This window comes from Pelophylax lessonae (genome assembly GCF_965119305.1).
Source record: "Pelophylax lessonae genome assembly, chromosome: 5".
In the NCBI taxonomy this organism is placed as follows: Eukaryota; Metazoa; Chordata; class Amphibia; order Anura; family Ranidae; genus Pelophylax; species Pelophylax lessonae.
In genome coordinates this window covers 171,111,560-171,133,660 of record NC_138772.1, presented here as the reverse complement: position 1 = coordinate 171,133,660, position 22,101 = coordinate 171,111,560, and the positions used below count along the sequence as shown (strand labels likewise).

The 22,101-nt window shown below is 43.8% G+C and overlaps 1 protein-coding gene across 1 annotated transcript in view; it reads left to right on the top strand.

Annotated features, from left to right (window-relative positions):
* Positions 1-11,168, top strand: part of NOD1 (nucleotide binding oligomerization domain containing 1) — a 142,484-nt gene extending 131,316 nt beyond the window's left edge. Inside the window, exon 12 of the mRNA XM_082259851.1 lies at positions 10,699-11,168. Coding sequence (XP_082115977.1) covers positions 10,699-10,771 — 73 coding nt within the window. The 3' untranslated portion in view covers positions 10,772-11,168. The remainder of the gene's footprint in view (positions 1-10,698) is intronic.
* Positions 11,169-22,101: the final 10,933 nt, after the last annotated feature.

Genomic DNA, 22,101 nt, shown 5'->3' with positions numbered 1-22,101 from the left:
CTAATTTGGTTGACATCAAGAATGAGGCTATCCCTGGAGTTCCTCCTTCTCGTCTTTTGGAAGATTTTTTCAACAGACACAAGCTTATCCGGCTGGGGATATGTCCTGGGGAACTTGTCTGCACATTGTCCAAGGTAGTCTAGTGTTGGACCAACCTGTTGAAGAGCCATCCAATCCTGATTCAGCCAGACAATGCTACAGTTGTAGCGTATATAAACCATCAGGAAGGAACCACATGTCTTGCTGTAGAAAAAGAGAGTGGATTCTGTCCTGGGCAGAACTGTATGTTCCAGCCTTGTCCACCGTGTACATTCAAGGTTAGACAGTCGGGAGACAGATTTTGTTAGGCTGGAAGAGTCTGGAGGTAGAAGAGTGGTCTCTACACCCGGATGTGTTCCAGGACCTGTGTTAGAGGTGTGGCATTTCAAATGTGGACCTCCTGACCTCCAAGTTCAAGGACAAGTTAAAAAACAATGGCAGTGGATGCTTGAGTGGATGAATGAGATCATTACACCCTGCTATAGCTGCCCCCGCCCCCTTTTTTCTTGCCCACTCCAAAGGTTCGAGAGGGAGGGCATTGAGATGATCCGTATTGCTCCCGATTGGCCCAGGCAGATGTGGTGAACCTACCTGGTAAGACTTTCAGCTGACACACCATGGGCACTGCCAAACCTATTGTCCCATGGGCCAGTGTGCCATCCTGCTTCTTAGTCACTGGATTTAAAGGCATGGCTATTGAATCCCAAGTTCTAAGGGACAGAGACATCTCTGAATCTGCTTCTTACGATGCTCTAGACTAGGGAGTGCACTTCCCACAAGGTTTATCATCATTTATGGTATTCCTACTTCACTTAATTTGAGTCTAGCGGCTTTTACCCAGGATCTTCTCTGTGTGACATCCTCTCTTTCCTGCAGTTTGATCAGAACTAGCATCTCCGCTCCATCAAAAGTAAAGTCTCTGCTCTTTCTGTTCTGAGACTGTTGACCTCATACTCTGTTTAAGACATTTGTGCAAGGAGTCTCCATGTGGTTCTGCCTGTCTATTTGACTCGGTGAGAACTAATCTGGTTCTCTCTGTGCTTAAGAAGCCACAGTTTGAACCCATTAGAGACATTCCTCGCTCTACTCTAACCTACAGGGTTTCTTTCCTTGTAGTTGTCACCTCTGCGAGTTGGGTGTCTGAACTGTTGGCCTTATTTTGCAAAAAAAAATTTTTGATCTTGCAAAAGTCAGTGTGGTGTTGGGGCCCAGCAATTCATTCTTGCCTCTGGTAGTCTGTGCCTTTTCACTTTTCTTTTCAATAAGTTTTTATTAAAGATTTTCAACATACAATAACATATTTCGTTAGCATTGCATAGAACAGGATAATACAACATGAGAAAATATAGCTCATATCACAACTTGTACATACATTACACAGAGCCCCTCAGAGTTCTAGCCAATTCCCTAGGGAACCTCAAGCCCGTGCCAGGCGACATAGCCGGGTTGCCCCAAAGGGCCCAGGTGGGAAACCCAAGGAGCTCGGCACCCCTTCGGGAGCATACTGTGCCCATGCCCCCCGGGCTCCCACCCCCCCCCCCAGCCAAATCTCCAGCAAGCGTCCATGGGTCCCCAGTACACTAGTCCTATATCCCATATCTCTTCCTCCCGGCCAACCGGGAGCATGGGATAGAACCGGTCTCCGAAGACTCTGCTGTGATAGGATACATAACAAGAATGGAGTAGATAACACTCAAATGTTGAAAACCAGTAGACTATCAACTGGACAGTCCAAACAAACAAAACCTCCTGTATTCAATAAACAATCAGCAATACCAATTCACAAGCAAGTGAATAGCAAACGTGCTCAATTAGGGTATTTATCTAGCCACCCCCTCCATTGCTGCTGGAATGTCTGGAAATTATTTCCCGAGCTAAAAAAAAAATTTTCATATGAGTGAATTATTTTCACTCGGTTGATGACTTCATAGACCGTAGGGATTTTGGTAGACTTCCATGCCGCCGCTACATTAGTTCTAGCCGCCGTTAAAATATGTGAGATAATACATCTATGTTCATTCGGGACGGACTGAATGCCTAAATTCAGTAGGGCCAATGACGGCGTCATAGGTATTTTTAGTCCTGTAACCGTGGCCACCAAAGCGTAGATGGCCACCCAGTAGCTCCGTAGTTTCCTACATTCCCAAAAAGTATGGAGTACAGTGCCCCTCGCTCCACATTCTCTCCAGCAAGCATCTGAAGAGTCCTCGTACATATGGACCAGTCTGGATGGAGTAAGGTAGCTCCTATGCAATATTTTAAGAGCCCCTTCCCAGTGGTTAGTGCAGTGCGTATATTTAAAAGAGGATTGTACAGCTGCCTGCCAATCCCCAATGGAATATTCTGCATCAAGGTCCCTTTCCCATGATAACATACACTTCAGTTTGGACTGGGCCTTAGGTTGCCTCAATACTTTATAAAACCAAGACAACCCGCCAGCTCTCGGTTTCCCCGAAGTGAGGTACTCCCACACCTCCTGAGGTACCCGAACTTGCAGTTCCGGGAACCTCAGGTGGTAATGTCGCAGTTGTGCCAGAAAAAAAAAATCATAGGGGGTGGAGGAGGACAGGACCTGGGAATAGGTAAGGGAGCGCTGGGCACCAGGGCTGGGACACCTCAGCGAGGGAATGAGAAACTCGTAAGAAGCCAGTGTGAGGTCTTTAGGCAAGGTAGGAATTCCAGACACCTGTCGCAGAGCCCCCCATCCATGAACTGTAGCCTGAATGGCCGGAACTCCAGGAAGTTGGAGACTCCGCCCAGTTTGAGCCGCTATTAGTAGGGAGGGAAGGTCTCTATTAGCTACCAGGGCCCTCTCAATGATAACCCACAACTTATCGGAGTGGGGAGTACACCATTCCTTAGCCTGATCCAGGAGGGCTGCTGCCTGATAACTTCTAAGATCCGGCATTCCCACTCCCCCCCAGCTCCTAGGCCTGCGCAGGGTAGTATAGGAAAGCTTGGGTACTTTCCCGTTCCACAAAAACTTCCTAAGCTGCTTGTCCATGTCATTAAAGAAATGTTGCGGAACGATTATAGGTATCGTTCTGAAGTAGTACAATACTTTGGGTAGTACCAGCATTTTGAACGCCGCCACCTTGCCCACCCACGACAGTACGTGTTGGGCAATGTGAGACAGATCCCTATGCACTATCTTAGTTAATTCAGAGTAATTAATCAAGTATGTAGAGGCTGTTGGAAATAACTGTATACCCAGATATAACAAGGACTTAGAAGCCCATTGAAAGGGATGTTCTGTTCTCAACGCCTCTAGATCTCTAGAGGGGACATACATCGGGAGGCACTGGGACTTGGTAGTATTCAATTTATAATACGAGACCGCCCCGTACTCCTCCAGCACCCTAGCCAGGTTGCGCAAGGACGAGGGCGGGGAGGTCAGAGTGAGTATGACGTCATCTGCAAATAACCCTATTTTATGTTCCCTGTCTCCCACCCTAACACCCAATATGGATGGGTCACACCGAATGGCCTCCGCCAGTGGCTCCATAACTAGGGAGAAGATCAGGGGAGACAGAGGACACCCCTGGCGGGTGCCATTTGTGATCGTAAAGGTGTCCGACATAGCTGTGCTAGTAAAGACCCTAGCTGAGGGAGTAGTGTACAAGGCCGAAATGGCCGAGCAGACAGGACCCCGAAGCCCAAATTTCGTTAACGTCGCCTTTAGGTACCCCCAGTGAACCCTATCAAACGCTTTTTCCGCATCGAGCGTCAGGAACACCGAGGGCACCCTGCGACTTTCCACCACAGACAGAAGATCAAACATCCGTCTAGTTCCATCGGGGGCCTGCCTGCCCGTAACAAATCCAACCTGATCACTCCGCACTAGTAAGGGCGTGACCTTCGCTAGTCTTTGCGCCCATATCTTTGCATAAAGCTTCAGATCAGAATTCAGCAAGGATATGGGGCGGAAATTCTGCGGAGCATCAGGCGGCTTCCCCGGTTTCGGCAGCGCCACTATGACAGCCTGGAGCATCTCTGCAGGGAAAAACGATCTGGTCATAGCGGCATTAAACACCCGGCCTAAGTATGGCGTTACGATAGAGCCGAAGATCTTAAAATATTCAGCTGAAAAGCCATTCGCCCCCGGTGACTTACCAGGAGGCAGAGAGCCAATAGCCATCTCAATCTCCTGGTCCGTAATAGGGGCATTTAAGCTCGCCAACATCTCTTCCGAGACCGTGGGCAGGCTCAATCTTGCCAAGAACCTCTGTATGCCCTCCGCCGACGGTTGCGGCGAAGTCGCATCGTCCTTTAGATTATAAAGATCAGTATAGTACTTGGCAAAGGCATTAGCTATCTCAGACGGGTGGTAGACAGTGCGAGAGGTGTGAGGATCCTTTAAAGAGGATAATTTAGCCTGTTGTTGCCTCTTCCGAAGATAGTTGGCCAACATCTTACCCGCGCGATTTCCAGAAGCATAAAACCGCGCTTTAGATCGAAACAGCAAAGATTGGTGTTCCTCCAGCAACTTAGTTCTCACCTGCGCTCTACAATAATTAAGTTCCAGCAGCAATGTAGGTGTAGGAGTGGCCTTATGTCTCGTCTCTAGGTCCTTAAGGTTAGACATGAGAGAGGACATAGCCTTTGCACGTTCCCTTTTAACTCTAGAGGCCAGCTGTAGGAGCAGGCCCCGAACATACGCTTTATGTGCACACCACAAGGTAAAAATGTCCGTGTCAGACCTATCATTATGTTGGAAAAAGTCCTCAATCTGACCCCGCAACCGCTCCCCGTGGCCGGGGTCCCGGAGAATAGAAACGTTGTTCCGCCACAAGTGTACAGGCACGTCATTGTGCTTCTCCGCGACCACCACAGAGACCGGGGCGTGATCAGACCAGGAAATGGTATGAATAGTGGCGGACTCCACCAGACGCAGTACAGACAGGTCTGCCACAAAAAGATCCAGTCTGGAGTACGACTGATGGGGTGCCGAAAAATACGTGTAGTCCCTCTCAGTGGAATTGACACATCGCCACAGGTCATAGAGATCAGAAGAGTGCAAGAACCTCTGTAGCGTGGTTCGTGCATGCCTCTGAGGGAGGGTACAGTCCAGGGAAGCGTCAGTTATACAATTAAAGTCCCCACAATATAGCAGGAGACCCTTCTTGACTCGATCCACTTTCTTAACCAGTGATCGTAGAAATTTGATTTGGCGTTGGTTAGGCGCATATACATTAACGATAGTATATGTGACATTGTTAATGTCACATATGAGTACTAAATACCTGCGTCATCCACAATCGTGTCATGCAGCTGAAACGCCACAGATTGAGATACCGCTATTAGAACCCCTTTTCGCTTGGTCGCCCCAGAGGCCGTGAAAATGTGGGGGTATCGCTTATCTGAGCATTTAGGCTGTTTAGATTTCGCAAAATGGGTCTCCTGCACACACAGAACATCCCCCCTAAGACTGCGAGCCTCCCTCCAAAGAGACCGCCGCTTAAAGGGGCTGTTCAACCCATGGGCATTTAAAGTAACAAACTTTAGTGGCATGAGAATTTAAAATATAAACGAGTAAGGGTCATCCCAAGGATGAGGCCAACGTCATAAAAGAGAAAATGGTCATCAAAAAAAAGCAGGGAGTCACTGAGTATACTCTCACCATACCCAGCAAATCCGTCCACTGGAGCAGAGCCATGAAACCTCCCTACTGCGGGAGTGTACTGAGCACATGAGGAAAGTCCAAAGTCCACGTTCAAGTCGGTGCTTGTAAGGAGGCTGAAAAAACAAAGGAAAACAAAAACACAAGTCCAAAAAACATCACAAAACATAACACAGGTAGAGTATGGGGTAAACCCCATCATGCGAACTCAATCGCAAGTAGTGGGTAGGGGGGAAACAGCTCCCACCCTCCAGTTCCCTCCTGTACACCAGCCCACAGAAAAAACGAGGATTATCACCCCCTTCTATGCCCCAGACCCCCTGTCGTAGGGGTTGTGCAGGATCACTTTACCAAGGACCATTCCGGATCCAAGTGTGAGGGAGAGTTGGACACTTGCATAGAAGCCTCCGGATCAGGCAACAGGCCCCAAGTCTTAGCCAGGCGAAATCCCTCCTCCTCTGTACGGATAGCATAAGTGCGGCCTTCTCGTACGATAAGCAATTTCGTGGGGTACCCCCACGAGTAGACTACCTTGTTGTTCCTGAACAGTTTCGTCAATGAAATCAGTTTCTTGCGGGCAGCCATCGTGTACTGAGAGAGGTCCGCATACACAGTGATCCCTTGGTATGGGTCAGGGAGAGGGGATGTCTTCCTAGCCATTCTCATGAGGTCATCCTTCACATGAAAAAAATGGATCCTCGCTATGACATCCCTGGGCACTTTTTCAGGCAGATGCTGGGGCTTGGGCAGGCGATGAGCTCTATCCACAATAACCTCACCAGTTAAGGTGTCAGGCAGCAGGGCCATTATGAAAGCCTGTACATAGGAGCGCAGTTCAGTAGGAGGAACAGTTTCCGCCACTCCCCGCAGCTTAATGTTGTTGCGCCGATTTCTGTCCTCCAAGTCGGCCAATTTAGCTTTAAGTGTCTCCACCTCATCCGATGTGTCGTTGTGAGCGTCCACCAGCTCGTTATGAGCCACCGAGAAATCGGCCATCTTCACCTCCACATGATCTACTCGGTCTCCCAGGCCTGTCACATCGGTTCTGAGATGTGTAACACAGGACATAAGATCTCTGTATAGCGAGCCAGTGAATGTTAGGAGCATTTCCTTCATCCTGGTATCGTTGAGAGGCTGCCCCGTGGTAGGAAAGTCTCTGATATGCTCATAAAATTCCAGAGTGCTGTCCTGAGAAATGTCTCCCGCCCTGCTATCCCCCACATAATGATGTTCGGAAGAGCGCCGTGGAGCTGCCTTCTTCGGGCTGACAGATGGAGAGGGACCCGGGGGAGACCTATGTCCAGAGCCCGGGGATTGAGGAGCCTGGGAAGGAGAGCCCGCCAAGCCACCTCCCCGGGGCTCGTTAGCCCCGCTGCGCTGTGAGCAGGCCGCGGCGCCATTTTGAGAGCGCGGCGTGCTGGTGGAGGCAAAAAAGTCTGTAAGTTTGCGGGGCTTCCCGTGGTTTTTTCGCTTCCCCCATGGCCAGCGGGTGTGGAGAGAGGGTTCAGGTGGGTAACCAGGCTGGTGTCGCTTACCCTCGTCGCTTATGCACGCTGGAGAAGAACCGAAGGATACGGAGCTCTACTCTCACGCGGCCATCGTCCTCGGCTGCCGGCCACGCCCCCCTCGTGCCTTTTCACTTTTAGGATATTGTTCTTCCATTCTCTTGTCTGGCTCCATTTCTTCAAAATGAAAATTTACTGCATTGTCTGGATGAGGTTCTGGCTATGCAAGTCTATTTTTAAGCCATTGCTTTATCAGAAAGACTTAATCTAATTTCGTTATTCCAGATGGGCCCCAGTAGAGGGCCCCTGCTTCTTATTCCACCATCTCTAGATGGTTCAGGCAGACCATCTTTCAGGCTTATCATCTCAAGGATTGGGTTCCCCTATTACTGTTAGCAGTCCACTGGGTCTTTGAGTGTCTCTTGGGCTTTTTGCGATCAAACAACTGTTTCCTAGATTTGTAAGTCTGTCATCTGCTTTTCTGTTCATGCTCTGTAAGGTCTACCGGGTTGATGTTTGTCTCATCTGGTGCCAGCTTCGGATGTCATATTCTTCAGGTGACTTTTTGAGCTGCAGGCTGTGTTTAGTTTCCTATTATGTTGGACTTTGTTTGCTTTGTTGGCCACCATTAAATTGGACTGTTTTGGACTCACACAGGTAGTGCTGTTAAGTTGTAGGGGTTATACCCTGGGTTTTGGCTTACAGTTTTTTTTTGTTTTTTTTTGCCAGTGTCCAATCCTCCTTTAGGCTGTCGTTTAAATGAAAGGTTTAGATTTCCTGTGTCTCTCAATGGTCTCCAAACATAAAGGCAGTTCCTGCTTTTTACATCCAGAACTAAATAAATTGGCTACAGATGCCCTTTAAAAGGGATTTTCACCTTATAATATGCTTTCAAGCGGTACTAATAAACCATTTGTAATGTATATGTTTAAAGGGGTTGTAAAGTCAGAAGGTTTTTTTATCTTAATGTATTCCATGCATTAAGATAAAAAGCCTTCTGTGTGCATCAACCCCACTAATACTTACCTGAGCCCCCTCTCTATCCAGTAATGTCCACGAGAGTGTCATTGGCTCCCGCTGCTGTCAATCAAACTCACCCAAACAGGAGAAAGAGGAGGCGGGCCGAACCGCAGCTCCATGTTTGAATGCATACACAGAGTTGCAGTTCGGCTAGGTTGCCCCCCCTAGCAAGCTGCTTGATGTGGGGGCCACTCAACAGGAGGAAGGGGTGGGGAGCTCCTGCCAGGGACCTGAGAAGAGGAGGATCTAGGGCTGCCCTGTGCAAAACCACTGCACAGAGGAGGTAAGTATTCAGTATAATATGTTTGTTATTTTAATAGAAAAAAAAAAACAAGACTTTAAGTGCCGATTCACACCGGTACGACTTGTCAAGCGACTTGTCACCCTGACAAGTCGTGGACCGTCGCGGTCCATTGTGTAGTACAGGAACGGTTCTAATATGAGCGACACAAGTAGCTCCGACTTAGAAAAAGGGTCCTGTACTACTTTGAGGCGACCTGGAGCGACTTGCATAGACATTCATTTTATGAAGTCCGTGCAAGTCGCGCCGAAGTCGCGGTGCACGCAACTTCACAGGTCGCCCCTGAAGTCGTGCCGCTGCAGTGTGAACCGGCACTAAAATAACTTTAACGTTTCCTTGTCTGATCTTTAAACAAATGCAAACAACATTGCCCTGCAATAGAAGTGGTAATATACTCTCTTGGGGCCCCTATCTCCTACTTCCTCTCCATGCCGGCTGCATGTCTCTTTCACATTGAACACTTTCAAGGTGTCCGATTTCCTGTGTCCCCAGCTGCACAGTGTGGCCCTAACTGCAGCTCCAAAGTGACATAGGAAAAAGAAGATGAAACCATATCATGCACTGGGGAACACAAGCATCCAAAAGCCCCAGTAGTGTTCAGTGCTGAAGAAACAGATAAAGGGTGTAGCACTGAAACTGAGGGAAGGTAAGAGACTCTGACAGCTGGAGAGGAGTATGGTACATCTTCTGATGCAAATGAGAGCGGTTTGTTTTTGTTTAGGAACCTAATAGGGTCTCTTAAAAAACATATATTACAAAGTGTTCCATGGTATATTTAATGGAATTTATGCTATAATATGGATTACACACCAGTTAACCATTTGAATTGCTAGAGTATGTGCAGCCCTGGCTGTAAGTCTGTATCTGGCCCTGGTCTTGTCCCACCCTCAGGATTTATTTTTTGTTTTTACCTCAAAGTGTTACTAAACCCAGGACCCTGCATTCACTATATGTGATCTCCCACAGTACACAGAACATGGAAATGCAATTATTTTTGTAAATATAAACTGCTAAATACCTTTTCTCCTCAGCAGTATATAGCAGTCTTGTGACTTCTATCATTGTCCGGCCGGTCACTGGTTAAAGTTTGTAGGAAGAGTTTTCAATCTCTTCTGACTTTCCTATGAGGCTGCATGACCCCTGACTTTCTGTCTGGACAGTGCTGATTGGCCCTATGCTGATTACATGCACCCTCCTAGGGCTCTGTTCTGTCAGCAGATGTATTGGGGACAGCAAAATAAGGGGAGGATCAGAGAAGACAGGGTCAAACAGCTTTTTTACACAATGCAGAGGATTAACCCCTTCGGTTCCACAGTGAGTATAACAAGCATGCTTTACTGCATATACAGACTGATTTTACTCTTGTGGATTTAGTAACACTAAAGGCATAGCAATGGAAAAATAACTGTTGCATGGGAGTTTAGCAGCAGATGCAGGTTTTTATGGTAGTTTTAAAGCCTCTTGGAAAGCAGGAGAAGATAGATCTTCAAAAGGCCTTGCTGGGTTTAAGGTCTTTGTCCATCACTGGCCAAAAATATAGAAATAAGAAGGGGCATCCAGAGGGGTTGCTGATATGGTTTTTCTTTTAACATTTAAAGTGACACTAAATGATATTTGTTGCTTTAAAATAAAAAAGATGTTATACTTACCTGCTCTGTGCAATGATATAGCACAGAGCGATCCCTTACCTTCTCTTCTGAAGTCCCCCACTGGCACTGTCCACTACTTGTTCTTATGAGCACCCCCTCAGTAAACCGTGTGTTAAGGGGACTACCATGCGGGCACACTATCGAAATGGGCTGTGTGCATCCCTAGACACACACACACACACACACTTGCTGGTAAGCCATGCCCCTGCTTCCTTCTAACAGGAGTTTGACTGACAGCAGCAGCCTGTGTTTCCTGTGATACTAGGAAATGGAGGAACAGTGCTGCAGATGGGACAGCTCTGTAGTGGTAAGAAGAGCCAGGTGAGTGTTCTAGCATAGAATGCTTTGAGGTTAAAAAAATGTTGACATTAGAAGAACTTTAAGATGGAGGTTTGGGTCGATATAGAAGTTGTACTAGGCCGCTATAAATATTTATACTTTTTATTTGGAATTAATTGAGCAATGTGTTTTCAGATGATAGATTTAATTTCTAGAAAGATGGATGAATCGGGCCTTTAATGTTTTCTGTATTTCTTTTTTTTTTTTTTTTTTTTTGGATTTTAGTTTACACGGCAACCCACTGACACCAGGTGAAAATGAACCTTTTCAAAGGAACTCAAGAATACGCATTAATTAACCAGTGCTTTTGAAGACCTTTAGTACATTATCCTAAAAGGGTGCAGAGGAAAGTTGGACCACTGAGGACTGTTACATTTACCTTATATTGTAATCAGCCCCCTGAAGGGGTACTTCAGAGACAGGCTTAGTCTGTGCATAGCAAGCTGTCATTTATCAGTTACATGGCAATATTACTTGTATTTTGCAGCAGGTTCCAGTCAAGCTGCATTCATATATCAGAAGAGCAGGCACAATCTCACCTCCAATTTGCCTAACGGTTATTGATTGTGCATGCTCATACCTCTGAAAGAGAGGAGGATAGCACTGAACAGACATGGCTGGTGCTTCCTTACTATATTTCAAGCAAAAACAGTGGTAATCTGATGGCTGGAAAAATCCAACCCACCCAGTCTGTGATCCCCTAAGTAGGCAAGTCGATATCTGGGGAAGTAGGGGTATGTGTACAGAAAAATAGTGTTTTTTTGATGGAGATTATCAAATTTTCCTTTAAGAAAGCATTACTTTTGACCACTAGAGTTAGAAGTAAACAAAAGTTCAGTTTATACACTACACCAGAGTCTGCACACATCTGACCTTGTACATTTACTGAAATTTATAGCTAAAAACTTTAGTACATTGTATTCAAATGGAATTTTAGTAAAAAAATTAGGTCCTGATAGATCAGTGAGATTTAAAAATAGGTGTGTATACTTTTTTAAATCCAGTAATGTACTGTCTCGCTCTGCACATGCTCAGTTGCTGTCTATTTTCAGCACTGTGCCTAAAATCTGAGCCCCTAGAGGCCGATATGCTAACAGCTTGAAAATGTACAGCTGCTGAAGGGGTGAAAAAGAAACAGGAATGACAGACTGCAGAGGAAGCACAGATTGGGTTGGGAGAAAAGAAAAGCAGGAGAGGTGACAAAATAGTTAAGCTGGCCATAGACAGAATGAAATTTAGCTGGTTCACAGCCTATGGGCAGGCTGGTTGTACTGAAACAGATGCAATGATTGACTTCAGTACAACCTGTCTGTCTGGTTTATTTTGACCGACCACTGCTATAGCATCCAGCAATGATCAATATATTCTGCTGGTGGGGAAGGCTTCCCCGCTTTCCCTAACCAGTGGAATACAATAGCGCTGCGGGAAAGATTATCCCGTCAACACTGACAGTGTTGATGGGGGAATCAATCAATTTTCTGCACTACTGAAAATTGCATATTGTATAACCTGTCTTAGGCCCCATGCACATTGGACATTCTAAAAACACCTGTAGCATTAGCTGTAGAAAGTTGTAGAATGAGTTTTTAGCAAAACTATACTCCCACAAAAGCCTATGGCTTGAAACACTGATAAATGCCATAGCAACATCGTTCAGCTTTTTTTTTTGTTTTTCTGCGTTTTTCAGCTTTTATCATAATTAGAGAGTTTATAACTCTTCTCAAAAGCCACTAGTTCTAATTTTTTTTTCCAGCCAGAAAACTCCCCTGCCAAAAACTGCTGATAATAGCCTATGTGTGCATGGACACATAGGATAACATGCTGGGAAGTTTACTGGCTGCAGAAAAAAAAAAACGTCTGAAGCCAAAAACAGCCGCTGTAAAAATTTCATGCACACTGGTCGTTTTTACATATGCTGAAAAACGCTACTGCAAGAATGCTGAAAAACTCCTACAGCTACAGCTTTCTACTGGCGTTTTGAGAACATCCAGTGTGCATGAGGCCTTAAACGTACAAAACGTACAAGTGTAGTGTCTTCTCTTATCTGCCTGATATTCTCTCCTTTCTCTCTCATCAGCAGCCCATGAATGTCAGCACTGTAAAGATTCTGTAAGCCTTCCTCTCTAGCTAAGCCAGGATATACAATGCTGAAAATGTACAATTTTTAAATGAAGAAAGTGACATAGTTTTTGAAGCCAAGGAAGAGGAGAGAGTTCTCAGGAGGAAAGTGACTGCTCTGGGCTTCTGCATTAATAATTATGATCCCAAAATTAGCGTGTGCTGTACATTGTCTCCAGCAAGAAGAAACAAAAGCAATGCAGGAGGCAATTTACAGCACACACTAATTTTGGTATCATAATTATTAAAGTGGATGTATGTTCTTTTGTTAAAAAAACATTCATTGTTATCAAACTTTTATGGATAAAGTCCCGCTTTAAAGTAAACTAGGAGAGGCTGCCCTAAACTTCTAAAAATGCTAGTTGCCTGGCTGTTTTGCTGGTGCACTGGTTTCATTACATTCTGAGTCACTGACCCAGAGAAAGCTTGAAACTCCCTTTTCTGCGTACTTGTAGTGACCCAAATGACAGCTCCCTAATTTTCTAGTACAATTTTCCTTTAACCACTTCATGACCAAAATACACCTTTTTGATTCCAAATGTAAAACTCCCCTTACTGTTCATTAACCTTGCAGCAGAGAACTTGGGATGTGCAACTGAGTTTGTTCATGGTTCTCAGACACCCCATCAAACAGGAACATTAGTTATAGAGGTATTGTCAAGGTAGCTGATGCTGCTAAACTTGGCTAGGACATTTAGGCCTGGCTCACATCTGTACTTTTACACCTAAACTCCATGTAACATGCATTTTCATGAAGGTACATCAAACAGCCTTTTTTTTTTTTATTGCCAAGCATCTAAAGAGCACAGCTGTGAACCTGGCCCTAATCTTCAATACCTTTGGCCACTAAAAGGGTTGATAATTATATTTGCAGTAGTGCAGCAAATGCTGCTGCAGACAAGCACTGCGCTAGATTGAGAGAAGTGTCCGGTAAGTGTTTGGGGTGGGGGGGGGGGGAGCAAAATATAGTTAGACATTTTTTACCTTAATGCATAAAGTCTTGCCTTTAGAAACACTTGAACTTCACCAATATCTGGTACAGTGCATGGGGATTTGGGTTATTTTGATTCTAATACTGTGTTTTGACCAATGGAAAAAACAAGCTTTGACATCTGTTCAAATCAAAAAAGAGCAAAGTAAAGGTGCATCCTATGATCAATGGACAGTCTATTGCAGTGGTGGTGAACCTTGGCACCCCAGATGTTTTTGAACTAAATTTTCCATGATGCTCAACTACACTGCAGAGTGCATGAGCATCATGGGAAATGTAGTTTCAAAACATCTGGGGTGCCAAGGTTCACCATCACTGGTCTATTGGTATTCACTGAGCTGCATATTCTAACTTCTGGAAACGACAATTTCCAGTTATGTTTGTAGACACATAATGACCCACACCAGGCTTGGATCCTGAAAAAGCTATATTATGGACTGACATTTGAAGGATCAGTCTACCCAAAACCTATGTACTAGTTTTAGGTGAAGCCTGCCTGATGAGATAAGTCTGCTCTGGCTTCATAAATATCTTGGATTTTCCAAAAGTGACCTTTCTGACTTTCCTGTACACCTGGGTTAAGGAGTTCCTTCCCACCTATAAATGACCCAGTACTTTCTGTTGCATAATACAAAATAAATAAAAGCTATATGGGACACAGCGTAGGTGCAGGTCCAAGAATTTAAGTGCAGATATCCTCTCTGTAGTCTCTGAGATATTTGAGAAATAGGTGGTAACAATCCACCATTTACTAAAAACTGAAATATCAACTTTGATTGGATGACCCTTCAGTGATCATAAGGAGACCATATCTAGGTGGTGGACACAAATGTTATCTACCAGACCATACATTTCCAGAATGTACATTCCAAATTTGGGAGATTTGTAGAACTGTGATGTTTGTGTTGCTGCTTGGTTTGTCCTAGGGTCTTTGCCCTCCTTTGACTAATATATATATATTATGTGAGGGGTTCGCTCGGTAGCGGGAGAGGGTGACCCCTTGGGGGGGTTCGTTACACAGAGAGATAGCCGAGGAGTAGTTGAAAACAACAGTCTATGGTTTATTCTTGCAATTTTCTTCAAACAAGGGCAAGAGCCTCAAAACAGCATAAATCAAAACAAACATAAAATAAACCCTGGCCACTGTGGGCGTCTACCTTCACACACAGGAACCTACCTATGGAGTCTGTCCCAACCTACTGCTGGGCAGACACTGCTGGTCATACAGCAGACAACCAATAGTCCATTTGTTTTCTTTTCACACAGAAAAAGTCCATCACCTCACCTTCAGAAGTCTTTCAGCTGACTGCTCTCCTCAACGCACACAGCTTCAGGAGGCAGCAATCAGTAGTCATCCTCTGGATAACTTATAGAGGCCTTAATTGCCTCATCCTGAATAGCTGAAGTTTTTTCAACGTCCTTAACACCTTTCTTGCTACCTCTGCAGCCGACACCCTATAGTAATTGGTGAATTTTGTAAACAAGGTGGAAATGTATCTCCTGTCTGTGACAACACCCACAAATTTACCTGACTTCCTGTCACATATCCCCCCCCCCTGTTTCAACCCTAGGGCACGCATGTGCCAGGCACTGCTCTTGACTCTCACTGATAAGCCTCCTAGTATCTTCCCAAGTAATGTTCAGTCCATTCAATTCTTTGTCTGCTTCAGCTGCCAGAGATAAATACTTCTGAGCAATCTGCTTTGCTTTGTCCATCAGCCACTGTCTTTCATGCTGATATGATTTAATTTCCTCCTCCAGTTCATTAACAAATTTTAACCTTTGTTGAAATGTTTGTAGGGTTGGCTCTTTCTTTAAGTCTGTTAGCTTGTCTATATACACTGGTTTTGGCTGATCCTCTCTATCTTCATATAGCCAATTCTCTGTATCTTCAAGCTTCGGGATGAAACTGTTTGTCATCTTCATTGACAAATTTCTCATAAATGCCACACAGCTTGTCCCTCATCTCATATACACATTCTTCAACTGCATTTTTGGCATAATTTCGCTCCTTCTCAAGTTTGTCCTGCATAACCATCTTTCCCTCAAATTTCAATGTATCCCGTCCTACCCGCCATGGAGGATAGTGATCAATAGGCAACTCAATTGTGCTAGTCTTAACTTTAATGTCTTCAACAGTCTTGAGCCGCCTCTTTCTGCAATCAATAAATGATTTCCACAAAGCTTCAAGAACCTCTGCTTCGCTTTGCTTTGTTCCAAGTAATGTCTGTACTTTTTCTAGCGGATCTGTTTTGTCTTGATTCACACTGACTGCTCCCACTACTGTTTCTTTTAAGGTTTTAAGGACTCCTAGACAGTCTTGTTAAGAAGTCTCCTAATTTGGAGAGGGATCCTTGACGTCTTTCTGTGACTTGAGTTGCTTCTTCATACAGCTGTACACAATCATTGACTCTTTGTTGTAAAAGGGAATGATCTTCTTTCTTGAGCTTGGCTTGCTCTAAGATGCTGCGCAGAGGGCCTTCAATTCGCGAAAACAGGCTGTCACAAGTTTCTTCAAAATGAGCCCTGTTCATTTTTCCAGAGACATCAATATCATTCATAAAACATTGAATATTTAGAGGCAGATCTGAAGCATTTGCACTCATCAACTTCTTAAGCTTTTCACACTCCTGAGCGAGTCGCAGTAAAGGCCTAATATTTGATTTGATATCCAGTTTATATTTCTTGCCAAATTCTTCACAGAAGTAGCCAACCAGAACACCATCAAATTTCCTTCCACCAACATATGGGTCAAAGGCAGGAGCTAGTACTTTAAGATTTCCTTTGTTAAATGCACACACAGAGACTTGATATGCAGAATGTCCCAGGTCCATAAAAATCACAATCCTTTGGCTTTTCTTCTTGTGCTGGTAGATCTTGTTTATAGATTCCATATGCAAGTGCCACTGCAGTAGTTTCATTAATTAGCCATAGACAGTTCAGCCCAGCGATCTGTGTGGTATCCATTACAGACCTCCTCTCTGCATCAATGAAGAAGCATGGAACTGCACCAACACAGTCTACTACGGGCTTCTTCAATGCACTTTCTGTTATTGCATTACTTTTCCCTTGTAGCTCCTTTTAGTATTTCCTTGATTTGGTTGAATTGCATATCTGCTAAAATATTTGACCGTTCAAGGTCACCTAGTTCCTTTTCTTTATCTGAACTCCACATGGAATGCATCTCAAAATCACGATCAAACTTCTGCCACCTGTCTTTCACCAGTTCCATTTTGGTAATAATCTCGGAAAGGCACTTATTAATCTGCTTCACGTTTTCATCAACCGCCTTAGTTTTCTCCATTAGGTGGTGGTCGCTTTTTTTCTCCAAGATTTATATCACTTGACTTCTTCACCAGAATTTCAGCCTGAACTGAGAGATCATCACTTTTCTTACACAGCTCCTTTGCTTGCTGAAGTTCTAATGATACATTTTCCAGTGCTTGAAGTTTTTGAAGGAACTGTTTAATCCAGAGGGATGATTCAAACAACATGTCATCAAATTTCTGATGCTCACTCAGGACAGACCCCAAAACACCGATCCTTTTAGAAACTGCATCAGGCAAACTATCCCATCTTTGGGACAGATCCTCTGTTGCCTGTAATTCCTCTCCAAGTTCTTCCAGCTGAGTCTTCTTCCCTTCTACTTGCTGTTCTAAGGCTCGCTTAGACTTTTCTAGCTCATGAACGCTTTTCCCAACATCATTCTTGGAGCTGACCAAATCTTCCATCTCTGTACGCAGCTGTTTGTTAACTCTTTCTAGTTCAGCTTTAAGCTCTAGAGCTTCCTCCAAGGAGCGAGCCAAGAACAGGGCTTTGGTCTCTTTCTCACGAGCCTCTACTTCTGCACGGTCACGTTCTTCTGCATATTTTGCAGACACAGTCTTCTCCTTACCAAGCATCTGATCAAACTTCTTTTTCTTCTTCTCCAGGTTGGACACAATCGGACGCTGGTGATCAAGATCCACACTAAGTTCATCCAGTTCCTGCTGAAGTCTTGTCTTTGTCTTCTCCAGCTTGTCATAAGCAGCTGCCTTTTCCTCATAGCGTTGATTAGCAGTTTCAAGGTCTTTCTGCAGTTTCTTTTTCACCTCTTCTAATTGTTCCAGGAAGCCATTTTTCTCATCTTCCATTTGTTTGAGTTTTGTGCTACAGCTCAGTTTTTGACGCGTCTCTTCTTGTAAGAGTTCCTGAGTGTCTTGCAGCTGTGATTCCAAGGTAGAGAAATCTTTGGCAAATTTGCTAGATTTGCTGTCTGCTTGAGAAAGCAGACTTGTGACATTGTCCAACTCATCCTGCAGTCGGTTTGCCTTCTCTGACAGCTCAGCACAAAATTAGTCACCTTCTGATACTTTGACTTGCAATTACTAAAGCTGTGCCTCTACTTTTTTCCTCTTGTGTTCAGAGTCTCCTTTGCCCTGCATAAGAGCCTTCACCTTATTGGCTAGTTCATTACGCTCACTTTCAAGCGCTTGTTTGGCCTTTTCCAAGTTTCCTTTTTTCTGTTTTGTCTGTTCCCACTGTTCAGAAAGCTCTTCAACAGCTTGTGCATGCTTCTGTCTGAGCTCCTGCACTTGGCCTTCATGAAGCCGAGCTTCCTCTTCCAAAATTTTCTTCAAGTGTGATACCTTCTTGCACTCTACACAATCTCCAACAGTGCTTAAAATCTTCTCATTCCGAAAAGTCAGTATGTTACTGGCCTGACTCCCAGCCTCGGTCTGCTGTTGAGCTGCAATGCTCTCTTGGTGAGCCTGTTGTTGAGCTGCAATGCTCTCTTGGTGAGCCTGTTGTTGAGCTACAAAGCTCTGCTGAAAATCCGCATTTGCCTTAAGCAGTTTCAGTATCTCCTCCATTTTGGGTTTACTTTAACTGCCCGTGGCACTCCACCATATGTGAGGGGTTAGCTCGGTAGCGGGAGAGGGTGACCCCTTGGGGGGGTTCATTACACAGAGAGATAGCCGAGGAGCAGTTGAAAACAACAGTCTATGGTTTATTCTTGCAATTTTCTTCAAACCAGTGCAAGCATCAAAACAGCATAAATCAAAACAAACATAAAATAAACCCTGGCCACTGTGGGCGTCTTCACACACAGGAACCTACCTATGGAGTCTGTCCCAACCTACTGCTGGGCTGACACTGCTGGTCATACAGCAGACAACCAATAGTCCATTTGTTTTCTTTTCACACAGAAAAAGTCCATCACCTCACCTTCAGAAGTCTTTCAGCTGACTGCTCTCCTGAACGCACACAGCTTCAGGAGGCAGCAATCAGTAGTCATCCTCTGGATAACTTATAGAGGCCTTAATTGCCTCATCCTGAATAGCTGAAGCTTTTTCAATGTCTTTACACCTTTCTGGCTACCTCTGCAGCCGACACCCTATAGTAATTGGTGGATTTTCTAAACAAGGTGGAAATGTATCTCCCGTCTATGACAACACCCACAGATTTACCTGACTTCCTGTCACAATATATATATGTGTGTATGTATGTATATCTATATATATATGTAAAGTATAGCATTATAGGTATTTTTTAGAATATACTTTGAAGGAATTTTGTATTTCTGTATATACCTTTTTAAATTATTTATTGTTTACTTTACATACTGTGTTTTATATGTGTACAATTTGTATTTAAATATGATTTTTATTTTTGTTTTCATTTTTTTCCCCAATAGACTGGGGAAGAGTTAGAACCTCTGCCTGGTATTTACTGTTTTTACTGCTCTCTGTATACCCATTGGAAATATTTCTGCTTTGTTCCTAGAATAAGTTTATTGTGCCAAAAGGCCAAAAGTTTGTTATGGGTCTTGCCTTGCCTTTCTGTCATGTAAAGAGGAAGTTAACTTTCTTAGTAAAAACTGCACAAATTCTAGAGCTGAGTCATGTTTTCTTTGTATATAAAATTCCTTTAATTGCTGTTCTGCTGAACCTCTTCTGAGATTCTGCTTTGCTGGTTTTTTTTTTTTTCTAATGACCCCATTGTTTAGGTCATATCTAGTTAAAAAAAACATAATTTTTTTTCTGCTTGACCAATCTTGAAATGAAACTCCAACCCACCACAACCCTACTTCTCATGTGATAATATATATTTAATGGTATACTGTATATGTATAAAAGAGGGGGTGGAAACATGAGCACATAGCAAAGTGAAGATTCATTAAAGAAGAAGAGAAAAATCACAGAAAACATAATTAATTGTATTGCTATAGACAGAACATAAAAAGAACAATGAGGGCTGTGCAATAAGGGAAATGTTAATATTACCAAACAAAGTAATTAAACATATGTAAAAGTGTCAGGAGGCCATATTGTTTAACAACATACACACAGGCTAGGGTCACACTACTGCACCTGCAATTTGATCTGATTTTCAGTGCAATTATGTAATGCCACTTGATTTCATTTTGCATTTGGTTTGCATGGTCTATGGGGCCAAAATCATGCTGGAATCGCACCAAAGTAGCACAGGGCCCTTTTCCAAAACGGTGCCGTGCTGTGCTGCATTGACTTGTATGAGCACCATTGAAAGCAATGTGATTTCCATTGTCATGCGATCCTGAGCAACTCCAGTGTGGACAGGCCTAAAGCTGGCCATACACTCTTAGAGTTTTTTATTCATCCAATGGGCCGGATGAGTATGAATGGACAGTCTCACAATTCTCCTATTGTATTTTTACAGCAGCTGTCAGAATACCCGAACAGCGACTGAATCTGATTGAATGCAGCTGAAGTTAGTTTGACACTTTTTCCTCCAGCTTCTTCAATTTTTCAATTGAAGCATGTAAGGCAGAAGGGCAAAATTCACATTGTATGGCCAGCTTATACTTTGAGTGCAGTCATCATTTTTGACTCCTTTTTTCCATCCCCTGAATGTTACCGAAAACTAATGGCATTAAATTAACCATGGGCTGAAGGTAAGTATGTGCCTGGGGTCAAGGGTATGGAGGCAAAAAGAATACCTGAATCCACCTGAATGCAGCCGTGGCAGGGGTGATATCTCAAAGGTTTCTGGTTATTGTGTTTATTTGAGCAGACATTACAGCAGACAATACTAATGATTTAATAATGATTATGAGAGCAATCACCTTTGCAGATAAAGTGTACCTGAAAACTGATAGACCGTCTAATTAAAAAAAAAAAAAAAAAGACAAAATGTATGACTAATATTTTCATTCCATGCCAGCAGCTCAAGGTCTAGGCTCCTTGATATGTTTGAATCAGATAACAAGTGCCTGAGCACCAATCAAAACAGGAGAGCAGGATGCAAAGTATCACTACTGGCATCTAAGTGGTAGGGCCAGGTGACCATGACAAATGTGAAACTTTGGAATGAAGAAGCCAGGTGCAGAGTGACCACTTAACTAGCTGTATACTTGCAGTGTGAGCCTCGGATTCCTAGTCTCACCAGATTTTCACCAGTATTGTCACTACCATGCTGCTTGCTGAAGTGGAATATTTACCCGAGGACCTGCACTGTATGCGTCTCCTTGCTTCCATACAATAGTGAAAAAATTAGTGTGTTAACCACAACAAAACCACTCCGTTCACAATGTTGTGATCAAAATAAACAGTAGAAAAAGTGAAAAATTGTGCAAGCATCACATCCAAAACAGTTCTCAGAATCCATAAATAAGTCAAAAGTGCTCTACTGCCTTAAATAAACCACCTCCTCCAGACACCGCATAGTGCTCGTGCAGTCCCTCTCACCGAAACGATATGCCACCCACTTTAATGACTGGTATAACACTCTTTAAATGTGTAATAACTTATCTCCGCTTCAGGAACTCTCCCTATGAAATCACTCCTCCATCAGGCACAATAATGGCCACAAATATAAGGAAGAAAAAGAAACCAGCCCAAATGGTACAGTACACCAGTTCACATTCAATTTATTATAAATAAATCTCGCTCATCAGTATTGAAAATGGCGTCCGGCATTAATCAGTAGTGATTGCCCAGCTTTCTGACCACCCCTGTTGGAACGATAAGGCACTTCCTCCTTATTCCTTCTGGTCTTGACATCACTTGCCACGTAGCCATGCCCCAATGCATTTCATCATTTCCAACTTCGTCACAGGGGTTGGCTACACAGCTCGGCAACCAGGCTTATGTGCTCTCCACCTCAGCCTAAACTCTTTCAGTGACTATACCTTTCTAATTGGCTGGGCATTTCTCTAAGCCTCGGTATGCTAAAAAGGACCATACTTATCCACCTGTGCAATTAACCCCTGCTACACTTTATTACCCAATTTTCACTTAAAGAGGCACTGCATCCAAATTAAAAAACAGACTAACATAAATAGAAAGCACATTTGTCCCAACATATACATTATCTATACGTTATAATCCTTATAATTATAACCCATAAAAAACCCTAAAAATGAAATGACACATTTTAAATTAAAAAATATATATGTGTATTAACACACACATATTCTACCAAAGACTCCAGGAATGATACTTTAATAAATACCCATTTATTAACTATTGCTGATAACACAATTTTTATATTGAGTT